This window comes from Equus asinus, chromosome 3, assembly GCF_041296235.1.
Source record: "Equus asinus isolate D_3611 breed Donkey chromosome 3, EquAss-T2T_v2, whole genome shotgun sequence".
In the NCBI taxonomy this organism is placed as follows: domain Eukaryota; kingdom Metazoa; phylum Chordata; class Mammalia; order Perissodactyla; family Equidae; genus Equus; species Equus asinus.
Window position 1 is genome coordinate 81,972,205 of NC_091792.1, and position 18,438 is coordinate 81,990,642.

The following is an 18,438-nucleotide window of genomic DNA, read 5'->3' on the forward strand; positions in this document are numbered from 1 at the left end:
CCTCACTACAAGGCACCATATCTGAATTAGCCCAATTAACTAAGAAACTGAAGGAGAACAACATTGCTTTGGAAGTCTTGTGTTCCTTGAGCCCCCCTCGCCCCAATTTTTGTCTCAGATGCCACCTTGTTTGTCTTTCTCAATGTATTTGCTTCAGGCTCCACCCCTTATGCCATCTTCCTCCTTCTCTTTTGCAGCTCCACTCCTATTCATTTGCTAGGCTGAGAGTTCCTAGAAAAATTATAACCTGCTGTTTCTTTCTCCAAAAATGAGGAAATGATTCTAGAATTTGATGGTGTGCAAATAAAAATCTTCAGTAAATAACAAAAAATCCCCACAAAGCTCTTTAGCCATTTCAGCAAGTAATCTTAATTTAGTCCATCTTCCAGAAACATAACTTGAATCTCACTATTCTTTTGTTTTGTACCTGAGACATGGTTAAAATTTTTAGCATAAAAGTTATAACATCTCTGTTTATATCTGTGTATGTGTCTATGGATATATGATGTATATATATATGTGATTTTTTTTTAATTTCCAGATTACCAGATTATCTTGGTACTACCAAAATTAATTGTAAGAGCACTCTATTTAATTGGCTTGAGATGAAGTGCTTATAAACTAAGTATTCTCTAATCTCGGAAATATAATAGAAACTAACCCAAAATCATTTTCAAGTTTATGTGATGTAGGATTAACATATGTAAATAGAAGTTAGTTTAAGGTTGTTAATGTAATTAAAACAGGCATGTCCTCAGAGTTATCAACACTGAATATAATGCAGACATACAACTTTCATTCTACTTGAATTTATTAAGTTCATGTTATCTCTGTTATAAAACTTGTCAGAAAAATAATGATAACTTAAAATGATGGCTAATTGCTTTAATGCCACATGAAGATTTTATGAGTAAGCTAAACATAATTGTTGAGAATAAATGATTTAGACAGATGAAAATGGGATAAGAGTTTTTGAGTGCAATAATTATGTTCTATAGTATGTGTGCTTGAAAAATTCCTTCTAAAATCTTTTTGGTAACTTGACACTTTAGAGTTTTTCTAAGTTAAATTTAATGATGAAATTTCATTTAATATCTGGATCATTTTATAAACAAGATAAGATACTAAAACATTAATTACTGGACATAGTCATCCACTTTTGGCTTCCTTTACAAAGAAAATAAAGATATTTGGGTTTTTTGGCAATTGTTTTGTGCTATATTGGAAAATTTTCTATAAGGGAAATATTCTTGTAGGAATTATAAAATGTATGCATAAATTTTCTAGTAGCAGACCATTTACAATTGTTTAAAGCTCTAGAAATAAGGGAAACATCTCTATATGGAAGGAAAATAGGATGTGTGTTTCAGTAAATGAAGGTATAAGGAATGGAAATGCATTTTTTTGAGTGGAAAGAAAGCAATTTTCTCCTAAAGAGACACTTGTTATTTTGGAATAGGAAGGGAAAAAACTAGGACAAAATCTGAGTGTAAAAATGAAGTTGAGGGAGGTTTATAGAAAGGTATTTTGGGAAAGGAATTTTATGTGTGGGCAGGAAAAGGTAAGATTGGAATGAATGAGTTTTAATATCAAACGTAAGCTGATGCAAAAATTAAAATTTGGCTTTCTTTTCTGCTACAAAAACAAGGTTTGCTTGGACTACTGGCCTGCTTTTGATAACACACTGTGAAAGATTCTTTACCTTTTAAATAAGATGCCTAGAAGACAGAGATTTGTGTTTTCTCAAAAGATTTTCAGTTTTGTTTTTATCAGGTCCTTAATTAGGAAAACTTAGTCTTCTTAATGTTAAAGGAGTTAAATTTTGTTTACAACTATGTTACGTTTTGTATTTGGCTTTGAAATCTTTTATTGTTACTTTGGTGAAATAGATATAATGTTATCACCTGTAATTCTAGTTACTACCTAAAAATGTATGTCATAAACATGCTCAAATTTCCTTGTCAGTTGATTTATAATGAACTCTCATCGAATCCTTAACAATTGCCTTTTTCAGAAGTCTTTTTTCAGTTACAGACAGTTATTGTTTTATTCTGATGCTTTTACAAGTATGTTTCATCTTCAAAGAGATTCAGGGAAAAGATGTTGACAAGTACTCCAGAATAAAGATTTGTGCTAATTTTGAGATCATAGCACTGAACTGGGTCAGAATTTCTAACACTTGAATGGAAAACTGATTGCTTTAATGTTTTGCTTTCAGATGTAAAGGACACCTTTTTCTCTTCTCTTTTAAGCTATCTATAACTTACAGAAGTTTGGCAAATTGTATCTCCACAACAAGGGCTGAAGAATTTATCTTTTTTTCTCTACCGGATCTCTCCAGATCTCAGAATCTCTTAAGTATTCTTTTCATGACAATATATGTATTTCCATAAATTCAGTGAGAACCTGTTCTCCTTAAACAGGACACAATGGAAATAATGGCTATATTACCAAGGCCTTGAAAGATTGTCATAGTCAAGAAAGACGTACATAGACTCAGAAATGACCAGACAGCTTTTAGAAACTGCTTGAAAAAACAGGCCTAGTACTTTGCCTACAAGGTTCTAACAAAGCAACCTTAAAAAGAATTTCTATGGTCAATCTCTGTTCTTGCTGCATTTATATAAATAACTAGGCCAAATTTAATACAAACAAATTAGTTTTACTATCATTATCTTTAAGAAAAAATGGGAGTAATTCTGGAGAGAGAAATTATGTTTGTCCCTTCATAGATATTAAGTTCTAGTTCTATTAATTGTCTTTAAGGTTTTGTGATACACTTGTAAGCTGGACTGGATCCTAAATTCTTCCGATTTCCTTAAATGTCTGGCTACAACTTTCCAAACTACCATTTCCAGTTTTCACTGTCCTTGAAAGCTCTTGAGGAGGGACTATACCGGGAGGAAGCCAGACTTTGGGGACTCATGCCTTGGGTACACAGCTCACAGATAAAGAAGGCTCCACCTGACATCTGGTCCTGTACCAACACTGGAGACATTCATACAATGGATTGGAGGAGAAGCAGCTAACATCTGAGGCAGACAGCTTTCCCAAAATGACTGGACCAGGCCTGTACACTGTTTACTTGATGTTGCTTCTTACCTTATTTTCTCTCTCTCTTTCCTGCGAAGACAATGCTCTTATCTGCATTTGCCAAATATCTGGTGAAAGGTAGAAAGCTCTCCCATTGTTGGATTTGTCATCAGAAATCTTAATCTATCTAGGACAGAAATGACCTCTTAGTTCCCACAGAGTATTTTTACTGGAATCCCAAGTGCTACTATATGGTTCAATTGTTCCACAGACCTACTTTATGAAGTTAGGGTACTAAGCCCACTTCACTTTGTTTCTTGTTTCAGCTTAACCCACCCCTAGGATGGGAAAATGAGACCTCTCGAATAGCCATATAAGAAACTTTCTAGGATCACCAATGTAAATCAGGCCATTTGTAAACTTCTTGACAGACCCTTATATTTAGGTAACCTCTCAGTATGTAATAACATAACGCGTGAGCTTTGGTTAAATTATGCTAATGCCTTTATGCCAATGAATGAGTCCATAGATACCATCACTTATGTGGGAGCCTTATGGTTACAACTTCCTGTGTGAAAGTTTGGGGAATGGCCATTGTGTTTGGCTGACTCATCATTTTGACAGCTGAAGAATATAAGGAGAGTGTGCCTTTGCTGTATTCACTGTTCTATTCTCTCTACGTGAAGCCTCTCATTGCTCCATCACCTTAAACCTCTATAATCACCTTAAATAAGAACTTCCAGGAGGCATGATGATTCTGGGTTTGCCTCTGTGTAGAAAACTTTCTTTCCATGTATTGAAGTGACTGCCAGTCAAGAAATGATCAAGAATCTTACCCTGACACTAGCAGAGTTGGCCAACTCTGCAGCCAAGGCATTTTCAGCTCAGCAACGCTTGCTTAACTCATTGGGCAAGGTAGTTTTGAATAATTGTATAGACTTTAATTATACGCTTACTGAGCAAGGAGGTGTCTGTGCAATAGCAAACACCTCCTATTGCACGTAGATAAATGCCTCTGGGGAGGTAGAGACCCAATTACATAAAATTAGAGAGCAGGCACATTGGCTACAATAAATTTCATCTGAAAATCCACTGTCTTTGGATGTATTCAGCTGGTTACCTTCAGGTCTGGGCTTGGTTTGGAACTATCCTGCAAACTGGATTTATAGTATTGCTGTTGATTTTGCTTTGTATATTTGTTGTAAAGTTCTGTACTTGTTGCCTGTTGAACCTTTGTAAAGATGACATACCTAATAAGGTGATGCTAGCTCAGCACCTCCAGATGATTTCCAATGCCTACAACCTCAGAAGAATATGGACTCTGGCTAAGAAATGCCTGAGAATTCTCCCTGATAGCTTTCCTTGTTACTCAAATGTGGCCTCAGACTGTGCACTTTCTCTTCCATGTGGGACATGACAATTGGGAAAGATCCTTCCTGGCACTGAGGGACAAAGGCTACCAAACTCAAAAGACCTGACTCTTGACCAGTGATGCTCTTGGAGAAAGATCTTAATCCAAAGGGAGAAATGTGAAATTAATAAAACAAACCTCAACTAAATCGGAGTCAGGAAGGCCTGTAAGGGGAGGTCTCATGCTCTGTCATACATGGTCAATTACTCCAAACAGAAAGAGATGTCTGCATGCACCTCCGACAGGAACGTGTTTGTTACATTACTATGCAGCAGAGGGAAGGAAGATTTCCCTGCCTGGCAACAGCCCAGCCAATGAGAGACTGTAGCAATGCAACCAGTGGAAACCCTGTACACTTTGGACTCCCAGTTTCCTCCAATGGACTCTGCATATTATGGCTCCTCCCCAGCCCCCCCATTTTTCTCTATAAAGCAAGTCTTTTGCTTTGTTTCTCTGGATTTGCCTATGGTCTGCCATAGCCTGCATATCCTGAATTACAATTCTTTTGATTGTTCCCAAATGAACTCATTTTGCAGGTAAAACAACTGGCCAATTTACCTTTTAAAGTTGACAAGATCTAAGCTGAGTTGTTGATTTCTCAGTTTGTTCAGGATTTTGCTTGTTAGAATAGAGTGGGACCTTCCAAGCTTCTTCCCTGCCAGAACCGAGAAATTCTCTTACCTCTCTTTTTCTAGTCTCCAATCTACACATTGAGTCATTTTATTTTTACTGTAACATCCCAATGTTTCCCAACTGGACTTTCCACTCAGAATGTTCCAAGGTTACCTAAAATTTAACATGTTGAAATCAACCTTCCCTGTTAGTCAATAAAACCACTTTTCTCTCACTCATCCAGGCTGCAACATTAAGTTGGTTTTGATTTATCATATGTACTTTCATTTTTCTCTTTTCATTCTTTTTTGCTATTTTCATTAAGCCCTTGGACAAGAGCCATAAACAGACAAGAGTGAGGACTTTGGTTCTGGACTGTTTGATTTCTGATCCTGATTCTGCCACACACTGGCTGGGGGACCTCGTTCTGGGCCTTGATTTTCTCCTCTATAAAAAGGAATGTAATTGTACCTCATAGGGTTGAATTGAGAATCTTTTGGTAAATGTAAAGCACTTTGAACAGTGCCTGGCACATACTTAATCTACATAATTGTTAACCATTATTATTATCATTATCAGTCTTTATTAAAAACGTTAATGCTGGATAAAACCTCTTAGAATCTTACTTCAGGCAGTTTTTTTACCTCTTATCCTCAGTTTCTTATCTATAAAAAGTGACTTATGATAATATCTTCCTAACAGAATTAAGTTAAATGAGATAAGCAAGCACTTAATAAAGTAATCACTTAATAATATTTGACTATTCTTAGTGATATAATGCAAAGATGAATGAAAATAACACCATCCTATGGAGAAGCACTATAGATTTTTCATCATTAAAGAACTATTTTCAATTTATAGATTGCACCCTTCCCTGGCACATCTTTTTATATTATTGAAATTGTGGGATTTGCATAGCAGTTCATTGTACAGATCCGTAACATTTAATCCAGTGTTTGCTATCATTCAGATTACTTGAATTTGGTGCTCAGAGAAGACTGCCAAGGATACTGCACGGCTTTGGCTTTGGGCTCCCCTGACACTCTTTCCCAAGGCCTTTCACAGTAGACCTATGAACAGACATTTCAAGCACACTACACATGCCCTTTATGTCCGGATCAGCGGAGAAGGCTGCCAAAATATTTTCTAACTTTGGAGAAAAGGAGATAACTTTAATTGCCTCACTAACTTTGGCTTCAATGTCAAAGTAAAACGTAAGTCAATACTTGATTTGTGATGTTGGATTTGGGCAGATTAAACATATCACCCTAGCAACTTAAGTGTTTAGCTATTACTAACCTCCCTCCTTACCCTTCCAAAACCCACAATATTTATAAACCACTGGATTACTCATGCACTCATGAGAACAGGTACATTTTTTTCCTTTCCAAACATCTTATAAATAAATATTAATTGCTTTGCCAAGTCATTTGGCTTATGAAATGAGGAATTTGGACTGGATGATTTCTGAGTTCCCTGCTGGTTGCAGTGTTCTTCTTTAGGTCTTATAAAATGTGGGGGCTACCCTTGTGGGTAGATAGCTGAATGTCTTACTCAAATCCTGTTTGCCCTCCTCCCCTTTTGTAGTGTAGTGGAAAAAATATGAGCTTCTGAAGTGGACAGATGTGTCTTAGGATTCTGCCACTGACACTTTCCAGCTTCATGACACCATTGAAGATGGTGTAGCTCTCTACAGCTACATAACCTCAAGCATCTAGGGGTTCCTTTGTGTTTTTTTTGAGGAAGATTAGCCGTGAGCTAACATCCGCCACCAAGCCTCCTCTTTTTGCTGAGGAAGATTTGCCCTAAGCTAATATCTGTGCCCATTTTCCTCTACTTTATATGTGGGATGTCTGCCACAGCATGGCTTGAAGAGCTGTGCATAGGTCCATGCCCCAGATCCAAACTGGCAAACCCCGGGCCACCCAAGTGGAGTACAAACTTAATAGCAATGCCACTGGGCCAGTCCCTCAACCTTCGGTTTTTAACAGATTGTTTCATGGCTGGACACCTAACCCAGGCTGGGCACCCGCTATATGTTTGAACCTGATCCCCAAAGTGATGGTATTTGGAGATGGGGCCTTAGGGAGATGTTTTGGTCATGAGGGTGGAGCCCTCATGAATTGGATTAATCCTCTTCTAAGAAGAGCGCCCAGAGAGCTCTCTTGCCCCTTCCACTATGTAAGAACACAGCAAGAAGATGGCTGTCCATAAACAAGGAAGTCGGCTCTCACCAGGCACCGAAGCTACCCGCATATGTAAGAAATAAATGTTTGTTGTTTAAACCAGCCTATGCTGTTTTTGTTGTAGCAGCCCAAAGGAGCAATGACAGAAATTGGTACCAAGAAGCAGGGATGCTGCTGTAACAAATGCCTAAAGGTATGGAAGTGGCGTTAGAACTGGGGAATAGGCAGAGGCTGGAAGAGTTTTGAGGTATATGCCAGAAAAAGCCTAGGTTGCCATGAATAGACCTTTACAGGCAATTCTGATGAGAGCTCAGAACGAAAAGAGGAGAGCTGAAAAGGAAGCCTCAATCTTCTTCGAGAATATCTGAGAAATCATGAGCGGAATGCTTGTCGACATGGACAGGAAGGTCTGGTTGAGGTCTCACACAGACATGAGAAACATGTTTTGGACACTGGAAGAAAGGCAGTCCTGTTATGAAGTGGCAAAGCTCTTGGCTGAATGGTGTTTGTGCTCTAGTGTCTTGTGGGAGGTAGAATTTGCCAGCACTGAAATTGGATAGTCAGCTGAAGAAATTTCCAAGCAAAGCAGATAAGCAAAATGTAAAAGTGCAGCTTGGCTCCTCCTCATGGCTTATAGTAAGATGCCAGACAGGAGAGACGGCTGAATGCAGAATTTAAAGATTTGAAGAATTCTCAGCCTATTCATACGGCAAATAGTGTAAACACTAGGAGTGTGGTCAAGAACTATTTGATGACTATTTCCTCCACGTCTTTTCACATATCTATTGAAACCTTGCTGTTCTCGAAGCCAACACTTCTGACTCGGAAAGGAATTTAGGGATCTATAATTGCTGAGCTTCTCTTACCTCATCTGTAAAATGGGAATAATAATAGTACCTTCCTTGTAGGATTGCTCTGAGGATGATACGTAATAATGTATGAAAAACCACCAGTAGAGTTCTGGAAACATAGTATGTGCTTAATAAATCACAGCCATTAGCTTCCTGTAAATTTCTGTCTCCCAAATAAACCACCAATTTATTAAGAATTCAAGTCATTCCTGGTACCCTATCCCTCCGTCACTCTATAAACACACCAATCCGATGAGTCCTTCAAATTGACTGGGACATATGAGCCCCCTGATACCACCAGTCTCTGAAAAGTGCCAGACTCCCTTTCTTTGCACTGCTGTCCACAGGTTAAGGTGGGTGGGTGGGAGAGTAGGGCGGTGGCCCTTGTCAAGAAGTGGTGCCTACTGGGTGGTCGTAAGACCATCGTGAGGAGATGGAAGACCTTTCTTGCCTCTCTGTTGGGTGGATGTTCTGAGCCCCAGGACGGCTCTCTACACCTGCATTAGTAAAGTTGCAAACAGACAACGGTTTTGTTCTGTTGATAGTTCTAGAGAAACCTACCCTTTATGTTAACATACACATGTTGACAAACCATATCTACTTAAGTCGTTGAGTGGTAAAAGGTTGGTAAAAGACTGGAGACTTATTGAAAATCAAACTCACACTTTTCCTCACACTCATGGCCCTGAACGAGGAACAACAGAAATGCACAAGTGGGTTTTTTTCACTATTTGCCAAAATGATCATTGTTTACTTTCTACCTTAAATGCCTTCTCTCTACAAAGCCTCCTCTGAGTCCTTCAGTCAGAATGCGCTCACTGTGATGGAGAAATCCCAGGTGGTCTGACTGGGTCACCTGCCTCTCCCCCCCTCCCCTCACCATAGACTGTGAGCTTACTTTTATGGATAATCATTGCAGCTAATATTTATTGAAGGCTGTCCTATTTCAGGCTCCCTGATAAATGCTTTAAAAGGATTATCTCATTTGCTCATCAAATAACCCTTTCAGGAGGTATTATTACTCACCCTCCCTTCACAGATAAGGAAACTAAGGCCAAAGACAGTTAAATAATAAATCCAAGTTCACACAACTAGTAAGAATAGGGTCTGCCTGAATCCAAGGCCATGGCATAACGACTGCCCCATACCGCCTCTAGGAACGGGAAGAGGACGTCTCTTACCCATCATTGCTACCCTACCCTGCCCAGGTGACTGCCTGGAACAGGGAGATGCTTAGTCAGTGCTGATCGGTACTGAGTGGAGCAGAAATGCCAGGAATGGTGAGTGTCTTTCCTATGACTGATTGCTGTCTGACTTCTCTGCTATGAAGAGGAGGAAAGTGCCGGAGCAAACACATTCCTCTGGCTTGTAGCTCTCTCTGATCTTGTCCATTTTTGCTCCTTTTTCACTCCTCCTCATGTCTAACTTCATCATGTGGGTTAGAAGTTGGATTGTTTGTCTTTTTGCCATTGAGTTATATGAATTCTTTACATGCGTTGGATATTAATCTCCTATCAGATATATGATTTGCAAATATTTTCCCCCACTCAGTAGGTTGCATTTTCATTTTGTTGATGGCTTTCTTTTTTTTTTCTGCTTTATCTCCCCAAATCTCCCTGGCATATAGTTGTATATCTTAGTTGCATGTCCTTCTAGTTGTGTAAGTTGATGGTTTTCTTTGCTGTGAAGAAGCTTTTTAGTTTGATGTAGGCTGCCTTGTTTATTTTTGCTTTTGTTGCCTTTGCTTTTAAACTCAGATCCAAAAAATCATTGCCAAGACCAGCGTCAAGGAGCTCACCACCTATGTTTCGTTCTAGGGGTTTTATGGCCTCAGGTCTCACATTCAAGTCTTTATTGTATTGCACATTTGAAGTTGCTAAGAGACTAAATCTTAAAAGTTGTTATCACAAGAAAAAAAATTCTTGTAAATTTGTGTGGTGACAGATGGTGACTAGATTAACTGTGGTCATCATTTCACAGTGTATCCAAACATGGAATCATTATGTTGAACACCTGAAACTAATATAATGTTATATGTCACTTATACCTCAATAAAAAACATGTTGGGGCTTAGTTCACACGAAGAGAAAACAGAACTCTGAACACCCTGGGTGGAGTTGAGAGAGGAGAAATATGGAATCCAGGAAAAAGGGAGATGTGTAAGGAAATATTTAACCTAATGAAATCACAATGTTATCTAAAATCAGTGTATTGCAAACAAAGTCAATGTTTGAGCGCTGGTTCAGTGGCCTTTTGATTCTGATAGCACCTGGGATGAGAAAACGTTGATGGGCATGGCTTAAAGACCCCAGATGACACGTGTGAAACTGGGCGTTACTGAAGCAAACAAAACATCCGTGCAGTCCATCTGCTTACGTCCTCAAAAGGGGATTCCGCAAGGATTCGTCAGACTCCTGGCCTGCAGGGAAAACGGCATCATGAGCACAGCAGGAAAAGTAAGTGAAAAATGTTTTACTTTTAGAATTTTATTCTCATTAATATAATACACAGACAGATAATGTTTAATGAACAATTTAAAATACATGTCTAAATTAGAAGCAATATATACTGAAATACAGCATAGAGTGTATGCTTCATTACACAACACACATTGAACTACGATTGGAAAAGGCTATTCCTAAATATCTTCAGCCAGAATGTGCAGCATTTGTACCTACAAAGTCTCTATGTGCTCTGTTAAATAAATGTGCTGTGGTTACAGCCGATCATGAGTAATCCGCAAATCTAAAAGTTGGAAACGTTTTTAGTCAAGAAGTCATCTGTATGTTAAGAAAGTTATCTTTATATTAAGAAACCATAATTTAAATGTTATTCTTTATAATCGTATCTTTTATGAATACGTAAAGTTGAGTCTGACAGAAGTTTGATCCAACTAAAGCATCAGAATGATCCTGGGTAAGCCAGCCAAGTTCAACATGCAAATTCCGACCTAAGAGTCCTGTTATGGCACAGTTCAGGACCCTCCCAGAGAAATCCTCCAGAACACTATCTTCTATGTACAAAAGTCAACGTGATTTCACACAATCATTAATACTAGTGCAGTTTGAATCACTTAGGAGCGCTGGGAACACAGAGACTGGGCCCTGGGTCTTCTGCAGAGTCAGTGTGTGTGTTCAGTGCTTCCAGGCCCAGAGAGGCACGCGGTCATTCAGCGTCGTCAATTCCTCCCGTCTGCCTGCTCAATTACAGCAGCCTGTCAACTCTTCCCAGGACATTTGTTGTGATAGGAGAGAATCACGCATTATAACATCTTGCTCTGATAACTCAGTTTAACGTTCTGAGGTTTCTACACACACTGTGTGACACAACAGGCCTGTATCAGGAAGATTGGATGGAAACCACATGGGTAACCAATTTCCAGTTTTCTCATTCCAACTGTCTTATTTTCATTCGTTACTGATTAGCATTTACAATGGCATTTACATTGCAAATGAAGATTAACTAGGGGGAAGAAAAATTAAAATTGCCAAAACTCAGCTTAAGAGAAACAATGAATTCAGAAAGCCAAACAGTAAAGCCAATGTAGTAATGAAAACAACAAGTAACAGGCACTCAGTCCTCCCCTCAGCTGCCATGTCCTAACTTCCAGCTCCGTCACAACGCTTCCTTGATGTCTCCCTGTCCTGTGCTACATCGTCTTCACATGCTCAATGGCAACAGCAATAATACTCCTTTATTAGGTGTTGTGAGAATGTAATGAATTAATACTGGCAAGCAGTAAGAATAGTGCAGGCTACAGAGAAATAATTCAATAAATGTTAGTGACCGCTATCACTGTTGTTATTATTGTGTTACCTTTTGTTAATCTTTCACCAGCATGAGGTAGTGAAAAGATAAAGGTAGATTGATATCAATTCTCCAGACAGCCAGCTTCGTTACTTTAGGAAAATTGCCCAGTCAAGTTCTGCATCATTTGAGCCTCGATCTTTTCTTCTGTAAAATAAGACCAATAATTCAAAAATACTGCCTGGTGAGGTTTACAGACGGAGCATGTAACTCACCCAGCACAGGCCACAATGCGCCTGCTGCATCACAGCGCCCGATAAGCCACACCTCTCTACCACTGGTGTATTACTTCCAAGGACGCTCACATTCATGTGGCATTGACCACGACAAGCACATTGCAAAGTGGGACGATTTGACATATAAATAATGAAAATGAATTGTTAGATAAATTTCAGTTGAATTTTTTATCATATTTGCAGTGATGTCAATTCTCTCTAGAAAAACATTCTCAACTACATACATTTATAGCAATCAAGACAGGTTTTATATTACATTCCCAGGCACTGAAAATATGTGTTCAACTTTTATTTTTAAGAATGTCTATGGGTAAGCCATGTTAGCTGGAAAGGCAAACACACAGCTCTCCCATTTCAAAATACGTGTGTGTGTGTGTGTGTGTGTGTGTGGCTTTAATTTCTAAAATTTTTGGCTCACATCTAATCTGGAAGGAATCTTTACACATAAGATGATAATGAAACAGAGCTGCCGAAGTGAACTTTCATATGAGTGGTGCAAACAAGCAGCACACAGAGTAGCAGGAGAGAAAATCAAAGGAGGGGAACAGGCAAATCGAGAAGAAGTCTGCTAGGCAGGCAGGCAAGTAGAGAACGGGAATCATGTGTCCGATGGCTTGTGCTTAAGCGGAGAATTGAGCAAGAGGGCAATAGATTTCACATGAACAGAATCTGTCAGCAAAATAACAGAGATTCAGAACTTTAAGTGCCAGCCAACAGTTGTGGGTAAGCAACCAATTTCAGCACCTCCTTAGGAAATATCAGCAATAAACAACCTGGAGAGAAAAACAACATAAGCGTGGCCTAAAAGAAGATATTCCATTTTATCTCAATGTGTCATTAGAGTTAATTCTGTTTCTCTGTTCCTATGTTCTTGCTTTCCACATTTTTAAATAAAGGTATTTTTACTCTCTTTGCAAACCAGAGGTTGTTCATTTCTACGGAACACGTAGGTTCCAGACATGACTCTAGATGTCACACATAAAAAGATGAAAGACTCAATCCTTGACTTCAAGAGTGGGGAACAGCTGGTGTCATCTTTGTGTTCGATTTCCAGGTAATAAAATGCAAAGCGGCTGTGCTGTGGGAGGAAAAGAAACCATTTTCCATCGAGGAGGTGGTGGTTGCACCCCCGAAGGCCCATGAAGTCCGTATAAAGGTGAAACATTTTTCCACTTGTACTGAATTTTAGGTTTAGAAAATTAATAAAACAGGAAAACTGGAAAGAACCAAAATCCATTAAGGGGCAGTATTCGGGTTTTTTGCTGAGGAAGATTAGCCCTGAGCTGACAGCAGCTGCCAATCTTCCTCTTGTTGTTGAGGAAGAGTGGCCTTGAGCTAACATCCATGCCCATATTCCTCTATTTTATGTGGGACACCCACCACAGCATGGCTTGATGTGCAGTGCATAGGTCCACACCCAGGATCGGAACCAGCTGCTGAAGCGGGGCATGTGAACTTAACCTGAACTTAACCACTAGGCCACTGGGCCAGCCCCAAGAGGCAGTTTTTATATGGTCATCCAGAGAGTGGAATTATATTTATTGTCAAGGAAAGATATAAATAGCTACATTTTAAAAAAGAAACGAAAGAATATATACAGTATAATCCTAATAACATAAAAAAATTAATGTACTTATTTGTACAGAAGAAAAGTACAAAGGGATTTATATCAAGATTTCAAAATCAATTGGTATTAGATGGCGGAATTTAAGTGACTATTTTCTTGATGCTAATCTGAATTATTTTTACTTCTATAAAAGGGATGCACTCTTGTATATTTATAAGACAAATATTTCAGAAACAATCATTTCACAGATTATTCCAAATTGTTTAACAAAGGAAAGGATCGTGGAGGAGGGTTTTAGACTGAATAATCTTGGGGATAAACCACAAGTTTTGTATCTGGGAAGAGAAGGGATTATCGGCAAAATCCATGAAAACTCTTCAGAAGCCCAATTTCGGGAAAGTGCATATAAGTTCCAGGTGAGGGCCACAGTCTTCACTGAATCCAGTCCTCCTCCCTTTCCCCGTAGATGGTGGCCACAGGAATTTGTCGCTCGGATGACCACGTGGTTAGTGGAACCCTTGTCACACCTCTTCCTGTGATCGCAGGCCATGAGGCAGCGGGCATTGTGGAGAGCATTGGAGAAGGCGTCACTACAGTAAGACCAGGTACAGATTTCACGCTTGCGGGTGTGCCTTGGTTAAGGCCCCCAAGATCATCCAGGCTGGATGAGGAAATTGAAGCCATGAGAGGAGAAGGCCCTGTGGATGGTCACAGAGGAGCCGGGACTTGAACCGAGGCCGTCCCCCTCCCCCTCCCCCTCCCCGCTCCCTTCCCCTCCCCTCCCCTCCCCGCTCCCTTCCCCTCCCCCTCCCTGCCTGCCTTGCTCCAGCGCCACGCTCTCCTGCGGTCTCTCCTTGGCAGGCGTTTACTGAGTGCTTTCTAGATGTCAGGTGCCAGGTTGGATCCTGGGCTGCGTGAGGACCAAAAGACACGCAGTGCCTGCCAGAACGAAGTTCATAATCAAACAACTGCCATTTGAGTGTTACTGAGCACGGCCAGTCATGGCCCAAGAGAACCACAAACGAGACCAGGGAAAGACATCAGTCCACATCCTGAGCCTCTGGATCAGTGTGTGGAAACTGCTCTGTGCCGCCAGCAGCTCACAGAATGGGGCCACGAGGCTAAGCCTGAATCATAGTGCGATCTCTGCTGAGCTGGAAGTGAAGTCCCTCCACTGGCTTCCTCTTCCAATATGGCCTCCCTTCCTGTTTGTTTAAGTTTTTAATATTATTTTGCTGGTAAAGACTCACCCTGAGCTAACATCTGTAGCCCATCTCCTCTTTATCTTTCCCTCCCCAAAGCCCCAGTAAGTAGCTGTATATTCTAGTTGTAAGTCCTTCCAGTTCCTCTGTGGGAGGCTACTGAAAGACGAGTGGTATGGTTCCTGCTCCGAACCCAAGCCGGGTTGGGAAGTGGAGCTCCCCAAACTTTAAGCACTAGGCCATCTGGGCCGGCCCTGGCCTCCCTTCTTGAACCCAGAAGGAATGAAACAGACCACTTGGAAGGAAAGGAAAGGGACCTAGCAGACCTGGCAGTTTTATTATCTTTAACCAGGGTTCAATGTGACTGGTTACAAAGTACTATTTCATCTTTAACATTTATTTTATTGTAATTTTATTGTATAATAGTATAGGCAAATATTTTTAAAGGTAAAGGGTGAATAAATAGAAAATTTCTGTGTCATCTTCTCCATGTAAAGTTAACCTATTAAATGTTATGGCCAACCATTTTTCTGGGTCTTGTGGATAGAGAGGATAGATGATTAACAATAAAAATTGTGTTTAACTCTAAAAAATGACTTTAGCCAGTATATTCAACCTCCCCCCTTAACCAAATACTTAATGGCCATGTGGACAGAAAAGAATAAAATAAATTATCTGCCTTGCATTTTAGCTCTCAGTATCTGCTTCAGTTAGAAATCAATTAATAATGAATGACGCCCTTACTTTCCACCCCTGTCCCCTCCACAGTAGCAGGAGAAATAGATGATTCACAAATGATCAGCCATAAACATTTGACAGGCAGTTCTTACTCTAAAGAAAGCATCGAACTCATTGTTGAGGACTGAGGCTTTCAAAGGAATTTCTTGAATTCTTCTTTGTCCCATTTTTGTTAGTTTCCTTAAAAAATGAATAAAATTTCAAAGCTAAGCACTCATTTCATAGTAAAGATAAGCATAGTCACTTTGAAAAGCCAAGAAATGGTTGTCAAAATTCTCACTTTTACTGTACCCCAAACTGTCACAAAATACTAGATTCCCCAACATCTGGCAGAAATATGGCAGCCTACTCACAACTAAAATTTATGTTTATACTTACAGTGACAATATTGAAGGTTTAATGAAGATTAAATGAGATGATATGTATAACACCACCGAGAGAAAGGGCACACAATAAAGGATAACGACTAATACAGTGGAACCGCTTTTAAACATCCATGGTTTTCCCACACTTGCACTTCCTTTTTGACAACCCTCGGGCACGTATAAACCCAAATCAACAATGCCAGCAGGCAATGGCCAATGGCACGCTGCTGACCGCATCCTATTTCTTGGACACTTTTGAAAGACATGTCTCTAATACACACGCGTAAGCTTTAACTTCTTGCTCTATTAATTCCTGGATAGAAGTTTAAGAAGAATTTCTTTTATCCTCCTCTAGGTGATAAAGTCATCCCACTCTTTACTCCCCAGTGTGGAAAATGCAGGGTTTGTAAACACCCTGAAGGCAACTTCTGCTTGAAAAATGAGTAAGTTTCTGCTACTCTCCTTACGCAGCCATAGATTTGCACGTAGGTTATGCCCGTCTCATGGCCTTGTGTGTCTGTGTGTTGCACTGACTAGTCTGAGCACGCCTCGGGGAACCATGCAGGATGGTACCAGCAGGTTCACCTGCAGAGGGAAGCCCATCCACCACTTCCTTGGCATCAGCACCTTCTCTCAGTACACCGTGGTAGATGAGATCTCAGTGGCCAAGATCGATGCGGCCTCACCGCTGGAGAAAGTCTGTCTCATTGGCTGTGGATTTTCTACTGGTTATGGGTCTGCAGTCAAGGTTGCCAAGGTAGGAATGACAACGGGTGATAAAACCGGTTACACTCAGACTGTCAGGAACCAAAAGGAAAGCAGATTCTCACAGGAATCAGAGATCATTCTTCATACATTTACTAGTAGCTTTCCCCCTGCTCCCATAAGAACATTGACGTACTCCACAGAATTGAGGGTATCGAAGATGAGTAGGAAAATGCCCTCGGAAGGAATGGAGAGCATATCCTAGAACGTTGATCTGTTTATCACTGATGCAAAAGCAGTTGGTAATTAGTCACGAAACAGTAAAGGTGTCGTTTTCAATAATTATGCTTGTTTATTTGTTCTTTGGGATGTCTAAACTCTAGAGCTGGCCGCTCGTTCAGTCATTCATTCTACAGTGAGACAGCACCAACACGCACCAGGCACGGTAGGGTCTGCCGGGTTCTGAGGCAGCAAAAGTAAATGAAATGAAGGGGTTGCCTTTGGGGAGTATCTAGTCCAGGGATCCTCCACGCCCAGGATTAGGATTAACAATAGACTCCAAAGCCTTACCTGCTACCCCTCCAAACCGAGGGCCATCAACACACCCACTCTGTGGATCCCGATGAGGAAAGCGAGGAAGCTTCAGTGATGCGTTCATTCCACTGCTATGTCTCATCCTCTGCCCTGAACACACACACACACACACACACACACTGCTGAAGTGGTAGATTCTAAGGAGAGGTTCTCTAAAGGCTCCTTTCCGCAAACGGTTGGAAATCCAGCATCTTTTCGTTTTATGAAACTGAGGCCCAGAGACATAAAGCTGTTTGTCCAAAATCTCACAGCTGCTTCGTATGAGAGCTGCAATGAACCTCTCTCTCAAGACTCCTGCTGATTCATAAATCGTAACACATAATTACCAGCACTTTTAAGTCATGGTCACAAGCCTCATATTTTCCTGAGTAAGGCAAAGAGGGGAGCCGTACCCCAGGGAATGATTACGCGGTACGGCAGGAGCATTTTACCCTCACTGAAGCCTGACTCTAGCAGACGAGGGTTAGTAAACTGTCCCTAGCCACCTTAATCAATTGAGAGCACGTGTTTTCCAAATTTCTGTGCTTGCATGAAGGCCCTTGTGCAATGGCATCATCTGTTTGAGCAGGTGTTCTAATTGAGCAGCAGCCAAGGGCACTCATAATAATGGATTTCATCCGTTATTAACATAGACCAACTTTTCACTGCATTACCGTCCCTTAGTGTATGTTAAAAAGCAGGGAGAAAGACCCACTAAGATCACATTGGCCTCAAGCTGTGTTATCTTAAAGTTACCTGTGAGCTTCCCCTGGCCTTAGGTTTTGTGTTAACCTCAGGATAATTCTTCCATGTTTCAGAGCTAATTTCTGCTCTCATTCTACTGGTTATGACTACTGAAAGTTAATCAACCAAGGAGTTAATTATTGAGGGTTCAATTGGACTATTTTTTTCAGTCTCCTGGAATAACGTTTTCCACTTATTATCTCATTTCCCAAAAATTGTGTTTATGTATGTGTGATGTGCTGAAGCTGGCTGTCAACAGATTTGAGCCTCTAGACTCTCTTTAAGAGGGAAGTCACCAGCATTTAGAGCTCAAAGATCATCCAGGCTCCCAGCTCACAGCCTGGGCTTCCCATTGGAGTCACCTGGGGGCTGGGTCCCACCTGCCCAGATTCTGATTTAATTGGTTAT

The 18,438-nt window shown here is 40.4% G+C and overlaps 1 protein-coding gene across 2 annotated transcripts in view; it reads left to right on the forward strand.

Moving 5' to 3' along the window:
* Positions 1 to 18,438, forward strand: part of LOC106834449 (alcohol dehydrogenase E chain) — a 38,075-nt gene that overhangs the window by 6,956 nt on the left and 12,681 nt on the right. The window contains exons 2-7 of one of the 2 annotated variants that reach the window (XM_070505320.1): positions 9,251 to 9,373; positions 10,360 to 10,549; positions 13,191 to 13,292; positions 14,170 to 14,308; positions 16,364 to 16,451; positions 16,546 to 16,765. In XM_070505320.1, the coding sequence (XP_070361421.1) occupies positions 10,406 to 10,549; positions 13,191 to 13,292; positions 14,170 to 14,308; positions 16,364 to 16,451; positions 16,546 to 16,765 (693 nt within the window). In that variant the 5' untranslated portion in view covers positions 9,251 to 9,373; positions 10,360 to 10,405. The remainder of the gene's footprint in view (positions 1 to 9,250; positions 9,374 to 10,359; positions 10,550 to 13,190; positions 13,293 to 14,169; positions 14,309 to 16,363; positions 16,452 to 16,545; positions 16,766 to 18,438) is intronic. The other variant, XM_070505321.1, reaches the window with a different exon arrangement.